The following is a 10,991-nucleotide window of genomic DNA, read 5'->3' as shown; positions in this document are numbered from 1 at the left end:
TGAAACGCTTTGACGTCGTACCCAACCAGAGCCTGGGGAAAGCGACATCTGCTTCCACAACAGTTAACTTAAAAATGTAATTTTGTCGAACGACAAAATGATTGAGAACTTTAACGTCGCACGAGACTCTTGCGTTCATTATGACTATGCATGAACCGTGACGACCGCGTACCGTTACCAACGACTAAGCTTCTCTTCCTTATTCTTTAGAATTGGTTGAAAAAAATCTGTTTTCGGCTCTTTAGTGATAACACTTGTTGATTATCAACTGGAAGCTGATAAATATAGCATGATAAATTTTGCATTAACTGAAAAACTCGGAAAAAAATTCCGAGTACCAGATGGGATTTGAACCCACGACCCTCCGTGTTCTAGGACGGATGCTCTACCACTGAGCTACTGGGACTCTGTGGCGAGCAAGGGTGAAATGTGGGTCTTGACTAGAACCGCATCACGCAGTCACATAGTCAAATCAGTACAAGTACACATACATAGGACTCATAACTGCATCGCGCAGTCACATTAAAGCATACTTGAGATGCAACCATCCCGCTTACTTGCTCGCCACAGAGTCCCAGTAGCTCAGTGGTAGAGCATCCGTCCTAGAACACGGAGGGTCGTGGGTTCAAATCCCATCTGGTACTCGGAATTTTTTTCCGAGTTTTTCAGTTAATGCAAAATTTATCATGCTATATTTCTACATAAAGACTCACTTGGGCGAAGCTGATAAAGGTAATTAAACTACCAGAGCAAATTTTAAAAAGCTGACGTTTCCAAAGATGGTATTTAGATTTTTGTAAGATTTAAATTATTATTTTGTTCTATTTACAGAAATCATACAAGAATTAAATTAAAACATCAGCGAAGAAAATACCGTAAATAGAAGAAATAAAATATACAATAAAGAACAAAACTAAAATGTGCTCAGTGACCAAAGAAGCTTAAGCTTTCGAGTTGGTCACTGACACGTAGAAACAACATGCAAGACTGTAGCTGCCATAAGGCGAAATAAATTCTCGCGACCAGTAAACCACACAATAGTAAACTCTCACACAGTAAACAGTATATTTAGATTGAAGTTCAGTGTCTTTAGCGAGGTCTTTAGCGAGGTCTTTAGCGAGATCTTTAGTGAGATTTAAACTGAAAAGCAAAATAAAGAAACTTATAAAGCACAAATTACAAGGTAGCGAAAGCGAACTATAAACAAACTTACATTTTTTTTGGCGCTGTGGCCGCGAAAGTGGTTATCTGTATAAAACAGGCGAAAACTGCAGAAAACTGCGCTACAGCTCGTACAACACTATGACGGAAAACTAACTAAACGACGCCGTGAATTTAAATATAAAAGTAAAAACAAAAGCTAATGATGTAATCGAATTCCTAAGGGATCTGAAAGGGCGCGAAATATGTAAGATCCAACAAGACATATCTATTACAAAAAAACAATAGGGAAAAAAGTGCAAAAGAACGATTTCTTTAGTGAATTATAGCTTTTTTCACTGATAACAAAGTCATAGTTCTCACTTTTGCTCCCGTGAATTCAAATGTCGAGAATTTGCTCCGCGCGCTCGTAAAAACGACTGCTAAGCAGGATATTTGGCATGCTGGAAGCTCTTGAAAGCGACCGACTTCTACCTTTTCAGTGAGTTGTCGATAACGCATTAAACAAGGTCCTCTGGAATACAAATGTAAGGAGCACTTGTACAAACGGCAGCAAAGTGAAGCCGGACCTTGGCGTAGATCAGGATCAGCGATAAGCCGTCCGATCAGCCTTGCATTCGGTTTAACGCATTAAACGTCAGACAATTTTAACAGTTGTAAGCGTCTGGGAGGTGAATAAAATGGACGCTTTCTACGTTGTATTGTTTGTTAGGGCGTAAGGTAAAGAGTAAGGCAAAGATAGTAGGATAACCAGGATAAGTCTTTATAATTAGGAAAAAATCCGCTGGGTTGCCGGTTTAGCTTATTCTTCTTTGTATCGTGAATATGTTCCGACCGGTTCAATTGTTGACTGAGTTAATTTTCACACCTAAAAGCCTTAGGCTCAGGCCAAACGTCGAACTTCACATGAAACAAACTAAACTGAGCGAATTAAGTTCATAAAAAGTTCGACGTTTGACTCAGTTGAGTTCGCCGGTCCGACTGAATTAAGAGCGACTCACACGTTCTATCTGTCTGCTCCCTACGGATAGAACGTGTGAAGATCGACTGTGGAACAAACGTCGATCTTTTCATGAAACGAACTTAAGGTGATTCCCTAGTATTGCATTGCGCATCCTTACTGCGCAGAATTTTACGCGCAATTAGCGCGCGAAACAAAATGGCGGCTTTTTCTATGCGGCTTGGTTCGCGCGAGAGAGAAATCATCGTTTTCTCGTAAACGAGTTCGGTGACCTATCATTGTTTTCTCTTAAAGGGCCTGTTTACATGATTCCGGAATGACTTTCATTCCGGAACGAGTTCATTCCATCCCCATACATTTCTCTGTATCTGTTTACATGATACCGAGACGAAAGTCAAGTCATTCCGGAATGAGTTCATTCCGGTTTTCATTCCGGAATGAAAGTTTCGTTCTGGAATGACATTTCATTCTGGTATCATGTAAACACAGAACGAATTTCGTTCCGAGATGAAATCGCGACTAGAATGAAACCGCATACGGACTCCACAGTTTGAATTCAGAGCGAAAAAACGTAATAGAATTTGCTGTTTAGCCCAAAGAAGCAGCTCTATGGTCAAACTACTCGTTAAAATTGCAGATACGGCCATTAGTGGGCACAAAAACATGTTTGCGCGAAACACACGCCAACTTTGTTTTTGATCTCGCGCGAAAGCCACGCACGTGAAAACGCGTTAGGTTGAGCCGGTCGACTCTGTCATGTGAATGCAGAACGAACTTCATTCCGGAACTAGTTTCGTTCCGGAATGAAAGTCATTCCGGAATCATGTAAACAGGCCCTTAGTCCGAAAATAGCGATCAAATTCTTTCTATAAAATGAATACAGATCAATTTCTATGGCAGAAAAATACATTATCACCGAAGACGTGTACTTTGCCAGTACTCGCAAAGGAAATATAAGGAATTCAGTATATGGTAAGTACAAGGTCTTCCTGCTTCTAAACGAATACGGTGACCCCCCTTTTTTATTTCAAAATTTACCTTCCCTTAAGGTAAACAACCAACTGGCAAAACCCTTGGTTGCAAATCTATGAGCAGTTATATTTCAAGGGAATACCTTAAGAAATAAATTTTAAATTTGTATGTTAATGTATTTTAGCCTCGAAATATTCGTTCTTACTGCCCCGAATTTGGTTCGGTGACGTTCGACCCAACGGTCGAGCTTTACCTGTTTGGGTCGACCAAAACTGCAACTTAATTCGTCTCATGTGAAGTTTTTGACGTTTGGCCTGAAACTTAGCAGGTTATCTAAAATTTAATTCTTTAATAGAAAGTCAGGTGTTTCTGTTAAGTTAAATTTATATCAAACAAGAACGAAGCGAATTATTAATAATACTAGTTTTATTTATGTTTAATGGTATACATGTAATCTTGCATGTCAGATCTAAGAGCCGCTGAACAGTTTACTGGAGCCCTAAAATTGTACAGGCGTGTTTTACAAGGGGTTCCAACAAGTCATCTACGCCTTTGAAAGAAAATGGCAATTCAACACCACCGGCAGCTAACTGTGCAAACATGGTCTGAAATAAAGAAAACGGAACTCTTTTTAGGAGGCTCAAGACAGTTTTCAGTACTTTTATACTTTGATGGATCAGTGCTACAAACATTTATCAGTAACCACTACAAAAACTGGTATCAAACGAATGCCCAATAATTGCTGAACTAGTTGTGACCCTCATTTTCATTATTTAATAATGATCAGCATGTTACGATACAACTTTTTGCAAAGTTAAAAAAATTCTCCGGAGCATGTTTCAGAGCCACCTTGGTGAGCACCAAATTAACTACAAACAATGACGCCTCCCAAGCGTTCCACGAATGCACATGAATGTGGAGTTTTCACATTTTGAACATAATGAACCTTGCTTTGTGCTCGATCCACAAACTTGCAAAATAAAAAAAAAAAAAGATCCCGGCAATACTTCCTCCTACACTGATCAGGGCCGTAATCAGACCTTTGCCATAGACGAGGCAAGGTCTTGCTAGGAAGTTCTGGGGGCATGCCCTCCAGAAAATTTTGAAATCTAGAAGCTCTGAAACTATTTCAAAGACATTTTTCATGAGGTATTTCTTCAGGAAAATCAATCTTGTTCAATGGGGGATTATTTTCCCAACAAAACATATTTTGTTTTTAATTTTGGGTAAAAGTCTTGACGAGGCAAGTGCCTCGTCTTGCCTCTTGCTAGTTACGACCATGCACTGATGTTCTTTCGGTTCGTCACGCAATCTTTTCTCTCCACGGTTGGGGAAGAAAGTTGGCGTGACGAGCCAAAAGAACCCGAAACGAACCCACTGCGCTCTAATTTCATAACATCATATCTAGATATATAATAATAGGTTCGGGGGATGTTTATAGCTCAACTCACCTGGATATTTACGACCACACGGAGACATATTATTGCCAAAAAGAATGACCAGTTTGGAAGAGGAAGACTGTTACCGGTCAACTCACAGTATAAAGAAAGCAAAGCCTCCTCACTGGGGATCCCTTCTGAGATATAACCTAGGGGGGGAAAAAATTGATCAAGTGTCTTTAGACCCTTGCCTCGACAGAAGTTTTGCGGAAACAAAGGGTGGGAAGGAGGATTTCCGAGGATAACCACAGCTTTGTTTGCGAGGTGCGAGGTGCGAGAGGCAGGAAGTTTAAAACCCTGTTCACCCACCCCACCCACTTGCCTTCTTTCCCCGCTCCAATCCCCCCCCCTCCCGAAAAAAATGCCACTTCACGTTTACAAACCCAACTAACAAAAGCTACTAGAGCGAAGTAAGACTGATTGTCCTTTATCTGGGTTAAGGAAAAGGTTCCCGTCTTATTTTTTGGAAAGTAGCTAGGGTGCAGAACGTAACTTACGGACTTTAAAGCCAGGCATAATGTCTAATTCTTCAGGGTAGTGGTAAGAGAAACAGAAGTATGCAAGGTCCTCAAATGGATGTCCCCAGGTTGCTGCTTCCCAGTCTATCAGGGCCAAGACTTGAGCCTGAAACAAAAATGGCCAGATACAAATAGCGGTTAATTTAGTGATCACTCGCCAAGAAACTTCCAACAAGTGTATCGCCTTAGATGCTCAGTACCAGAGGTTTTTCAGCCCCTTCAAACTCGCTCGAAAGCGGGATTGTTTCACCCGATGAGGAGGATTGTCAATTGCTGTAGGATGTTCGGCTTAGTTTACCACGTTGTTTCATGGCATTTTACGGGCACCGCTGTCACCGTGTAGTATTTGGGGAAAACCTAGAGACTCGATCAAAGCAACAGAGTTTATTCTTATTCTTCACAAGTAGTAGTTCCCATCATGCAATGGTAACTGTATAATCCTTCACCCACCTTTTTGCGCCAGAAATTAAAGGTCCCGTCTTCAATTCGGGAGCCCCAATTTGAGCACCTGTGGTTCAATTTCCTTTTTCTCTTTCACACACAAACAGAAAGAACTTTCCGTTATAGAGTTTTAGTAGAAACTCAGTCATGTTCTATTGGAAATCCGCGAATCTGATTTGTTCTCCCGTTGTTTTCTATTCGCTGATAAAATATGATCGCGCGCGCGTTGCTCTTTCATGATCAGAAGACAATTAATCGTAATTTTTGGCTTAAAAGTGCATAAATTGCAAGTTTTGGACAGTGATCCTTTAGAGTTTCTACTAAAGCATTTAGACTACACGCGTTCGTTTTCTATGAGTGACAGTCAACTCGGCTGCGGCTCGTTAACTATTTCCTTAAAGAAAACTCGAGCTCGTAGTCTAACTGTTAAATAAAAACGCGACGACACCCAGCCAGTTAGAGTGCTTTATTTTTCCAGGGTAAATTTTTCGATTAGAATAGAAGGAATTGTCACCAGGAATTCAAATCAATGTATATTGACTATAAAACTGCAAATGGATTGAAATAATAGCAAAATGTGTATTATTACCTCCTCTGGGTGAAACAACATATTTGAAATCCTGAAATCAGTGTGGTGAATAACTGAAAATAGAAAAAGTCAATACTTAACACTTAGTGACTGGTTTCGAGGGAAACAGTCCCCTCGTCCCCAAGTCGGATTCCAGGAAAACAAAATTAACTGGTTTCCCGAGGGTGATTTTAAGTAATTTGTTATATAGCACAACAAAGACTTTAGAAGAACGGCGGTCGTCGGTCAACATTTTGGGTAACAGTGCACTGTTATCCTCCGACGTTATAGATTTTGCAATGTTCAGAGACATTTGGAGGGCAACAGTTTCATTGTTAGATGTCATGTGACCTCGAAGTAGCCAATGAGAGCGCGCGCTATTGGGAATATATTCCAGCATTATAACAAAGTTTGTGATTTCAGCAATTCCAGTACAAGGATGAAGGCAGAAAAATTCGGGGTACGTTAGCAATGTTATTTCCTCTCTTCTAACGAAAATTAAAGCAATCTGGAATAACTGTTTATCACTTCATACCAGGTTTCTTTCCGTCCTTGGGTATGTTATCTTTGAGCCATTCCACTAATCGATGAACTTTAGGAATTTCCTTCATTTCTGTTCGTTTGTAGCCTTCATATAGCAAATCAATCTGAAAGATGAAAACCATGTTACAGAGTAGCCAGTTCACATCACAAGAGAAAAAAACCTCAACCCAACCAATGTATTTGTTATTATGAGAACTAAGTCATCGTCCTAGCCTTCGTAGCTGGCGCCTGTGTAGTTTTCAAGCGTGCGTTTTAAAAGGGCGCGACATCGCGAGAAGGTCACGCGACAGGAAGAGGGAGAAGCGTTCTCCCCTCCCATACGCGCGCTCGAAAACTACACAGGCGCCTGCTACACATGCTATCATCGTTCTTGCAATGTGTTCTTAACAAAAATAATGGTAATTAAACGGTAATCAAGTACTGTTTGCGAACAACATATGCTTAATGGTTAAATCACGTGGTTTAATTACATTCAAAGCATTGAACAAAGATATTCCCTGCAGTGTAGTTTTGCTTTGACGTTTCAGAAAGTTATATTTAAAGTTTAATGCGAAGCAGTAAAAATTGCATTTAAACAAAACTTTTAAATTCTTGTTAAGTTCAAATCACGGATTAGCGCTAAAGGGTAGTTCAAGCTACTGCTCCCAGTTGCATAATCACTGCACATCTCGTAAAATTAAAAAAAAGTAATAATAACTTTTGATTTAAATTATAGAGTATTAATTAATTTTTCAGATTACAGCCTTCTGTTGCATTTGTTATAACACCTACCCCCGCGGGGGGGGGGGGGGGGGGTACTCCCTCAAAATGTTCTACGGGGGTGTGCCGCTGAGTCTCTGAGACTCTGGACCTGTTCCAGAGAAAAAAAGCTGAATTTGCGACCCTGTTCCAGACAAACATTGCAAAATAGGTACCCTGTTCCAGACAATATCCACAATGTAAATACATGTAGATAGATATAAAAACACTGGCATATATCACAAAGCGCTCACCTGACTTCGTCTGTGGCTCGGAGATAAAGCGATGAGAGAAGCGGAGTTTTATAGCTAAACTTGATCGTGTTTAATCAGGATTCTGGGAAAAATCGACCCTGTTCCAGAGTCAAAAGGCTGAATTCTATACCCTGTTCCAGAGACAGAGAGGCAAAAAGCATACCCTGCTGAGCGGCACATACCCGTATAGCCCTTATATGGGAGTACCCCCCCCCCCCCGGGCACCTACCCTCTGCTTAAAGTAGTTCTCTTTGTCACCGATGCCATCTAACTGAAGCTTATCTATTTCAACTGATTGAAGTTGCACCAGTGTTCTTATTGCAACCTCATAGATAGCCTTTCTCTGGTCTGGAGAAACATCGGGTAAATTGTGATCTGGGAACTGACGCGCCTGAAAAAAGAGTTATGTGAAAGGATAGCACCCGGATGTGGTATGTCAAGTTGACTAAAGGAAAACTGAGGGAATGTTCTTTCGAACTAATTTGGCTCTTATAAAAGAGTAAAATAGAATTCTTCTGGACGAAGAAAATCTTAATGGTGATCCCAGAGTCTCCTTCATACTCAAAAAGAAAACTCTTGTCATTACAATCTATTCCAATTATGCCTCACATGGGTCGGCAAGGCGGTATATTCTTTACACACAGCGGTGCCTTGAAGTAGTGACGAAATCCTGTTATTAACCTGTTGCTATGAATGGCAGCATCATTCTGTAAGTTCGCGTGCTAACGTCTGGAGTCCAGAAACGCCGAGGACAATGTCTTGGACAGCCAAGATAAGTTGATAAAAGTAAACCTTACAAGGTAGATAATTGCCCAAATTTTAATTCTTTTAACTTTATACCTTGATGTACTCCATAACGTAAAATTCTTCGCCCATAATTGTCTTGTCCTCACAGAAGAGATACATTTTAGGTACTGGAAAAGAAGCCTTTCCCAGGGCGGACATGATCTTATACTCCACGTCGACCTATTGAATGGAAATCATTAACAAAAAAAGAGTTAAGTGGAATAGTGACGTGGATAAAGTGGAATAAATAAAGAAGCGTTCTCAAGTCTCAAAAAAGAGTTCCTTAAGAAAATGTTATCTGTCCTCCGTGCATTTTCTTACCGTAATAATTGGCAATAATCACAATAATCACATTCCAGAATAAAAAACATTCCGGAGTAGCAAGCCCTTCAAGACCCTTCAATGAGAATTTTCTACCCCCGCATTTCCCCACATAAGGAGCTAGCGCGGCGCTGGTTTTGTAATCCGGAGGTCCTGATAAAAAGAAAAATATCTGAAGAATGTCAACACTTTCACCTGTCGCCTGCGTTGGAGACGACCTAAACCCTGGTACTATACCGGGGTTTAGTTCGTCTGCAACGCAGGCTATTACACATGACACCCTACATCAAATAGATAAGCTGACAGCCATTTAAAGGCCTCTGCCAAACCTATGTGCAGCTGATACTATTCGATTTTCTTTTTAACACCTTTGGCCCGTTTCTTGAATGTCTCGAAAAGTTGTCCCACCTGAAAAGGCAAAGCAAACTCTCAAACCTTATAATTACAGAGCTGTTTAATTTGATGATGCTTTTCATATGAACAGAACTTTCCTTAAACACTGAAATTGCAGTCAGGAATATTCATAAGTCAAATATTTGTCTGTCACTGACTATTATCAAACGTTTTAAACAACGTTTGTTTGAAACTTATAAAGACGTTTCGGCCGAGAATCTTCGGCCTTCCTCGGTTTTGAGAAAAGCCAACGGCTTACAACGGTTACATTATGCGCGTGCGAGAGTGTCTCACAGAACACGCGTGACATGGCGAAAGCGCGCGATCGCTGCGCGAGACTTTAAATGTCACACTAGCGACTTGTAAATGTCGGGAATGTCAATATGTTCATTTCCCGCGTTCTGGTCCCTTAGAGAATGCCATGCCTCACGTTGTTTAAAACGTTTGATAATAGTCAGTGACAGACAAATATTTGACTTAAGAACTTTCCTTTTTTACATGTAATTCATACAAAGTGTCAGGCCTATACACTTCTCTGTTTTTAAAATACAGATAATTTAAAATGGCTTTACGGGCCCGAAATGTTTTCGGGGCTTTCGAGAAACGGGCCCCCGGACTACGTTTGTCCATTGTCCTTTTAAATTTTCAGTATTTTTGCATCTGGAGACTGCCCGCCGAAACATCGATTTTAAATAATCAGCTCTCTCGGTGAAGGCCAATAGATTTACCTTGTGATAACCAGCGTAGAGCTCAACTGGTGACTTGTGCCGTAACACGAATTCTTTGCCATTTTTTCGAAGTAGAAAAGTTGGATTTGAGGTTCCAGCCCTGTGGGGATCAGTAAAAAAAGATCAAGAAATTTAGCCTTGGCTGACTATCAATGTTGCTGACAGGAATATCCATGTTGCAGAAACATGTAGCAAGGGCAAAATCACAAGGATGTCCCTCCAAACACATCCCTTCAGAGTTTCGGCACCTGCACACACGATGTGACATGACCTTAAAAGGGACAAGAAATGTACTGCTGCGGCATGATATGTTGTGGACCGCGCTTCCATACCCTGCGAAATCAGATCAGAGCAACATATACAGGCCGGCCTGTTTGTCTCCCGTCTGATTTTTAAGCAAACTAAGTACACACAGAAAAAAGTTTCGATCTCGGGAATTTGAAACGATGAAAATTTTTAACTGATATAAAATTTTAAACTAATAAAAATATCTCGACCGAAAACAGTTTCTCAAGCGATGCCAAATATCACTAATGTAGTAAACTATCATAATTTTATTATCTTGTTCATATAGGGAATCACTGGTTCCGAAATTAAAAAATCTTGATCGCGCTAGTTCCAACCGTGACCTGGTGAATTTTAAACAGCACATTTCAAAACTTATTTCGGGCCCATTTATCTTTGAATTTGTTGACTGGCTTTCGAATATAATTGATTATGTGGGGCTTTAGTACAATAAAGATTATGCAAATAATTCCTGTGGCTTATTTGTTCATTATGATCGTTTGAAGCGTCACGATCGATCAAGTTTACCGTTTTGTACAATTCATAGACGTCTTAAAACAAAACGAGAAAACTCAGTTACAGATTGTTAGCGCAAATTTCCAATACTGTGTGGCTAATATTAACAGTCTTAGCGAAATAAACACTTCAATCAAGTGAACCGACATTTAGCTATTAGATGTTACGCCGGTCTACTTCTTTCCATACCTGAACTTGAAAATTTTGAGCTCTCCGTCTCCTTCAGGAAAACCTACCAGGTTTTGTTTCAGATATTCGTGAAGTTTCGAGCTATCGGCGGTGTAATCTTCCATCGCCTGCTTCCAATATTCCTGAAGTTTCTTGGCCTCAATACTTTCGTCGTCCTCCATGGTTGACAGATTTGCAA

The 10,991-nt window shown here is 40.4% G+C and overlaps 1 protein-coding gene and 2 non-coding genes across 3 annotated transcripts; 1 reads left to right on the top strand and 2 right to left on the bottom strand.

Annotated features, from left to right (window-relative positions):
- Positions 1 to 333: 333 nt before the first annotated feature.
- On the bottom strand, positions 334 to 406 carry Trnal-uag (transfer RNA leucine (anticodon UAG)). Its single transcript has one exon. It is a non-coding gene; the product is annotated as a tRNA-Leu (tRNA).
- A 165-nt stretch (positions 407 to 571) lies between these two features.
- Positions 572 to 644, top strand: Trnal-uag (transfer RNA leucine (anticodon UAG)). Its single transcript has one exon. It is a non-coding gene; the product is annotated as a tRNA-Leu (tRNA).
- A 2,864-nt stretch (positions 645 to 3,508) lies between these two features.
- On the bottom strand, positions 3,509 to 10,991 carry LOC144636773 (acyl-CoA dehydrogenase family member 11-like). Its single transcript, XM_078495972.1, has 9 exons — positions 10,814 to 10,991; positions 9,824 to 9,923; positions 8,436 to 8,561; positions 7,825 to 7,986; positions 6,596 to 6,707; positions 6,082 to 6,134; positions 5,031 to 5,157; positions 4,546 to 4,682; positions 3,509 to 3,699 (listed from the first exon to the last, which is right to left on the bottom strand). Exons 1-9 carry the CDS (start codon positions 10,972 to 10,974, stop codon positions 3,583 to 3,585), a joined length of 1,095 nt encoding a protein of 364 aa, XP_078352098.1. The 5' UTR covers positions 10,975 to 10,991; the 3' UTR covers positions 3,509 to 3,582.

This window comes from Oculina patagonica, chromosome 13 (genome assembly GCF_052425735.1).
Source record: "Oculina patagonica isolate OP01 chromosome 13, crgOcupat, whole genome shotgun sequence".
Taxonomy (NCBI): domain Eukaryota; kingdom Metazoa; phylum Cnidaria; class Anthozoa; order Scleractinia; family Oculinidae; genus Oculina; species Oculina patagonica.
Note: the sequence above shows the minus strand (reverse complement) of the source record. Positions and strands in the feature narration are given on the sequence as shown.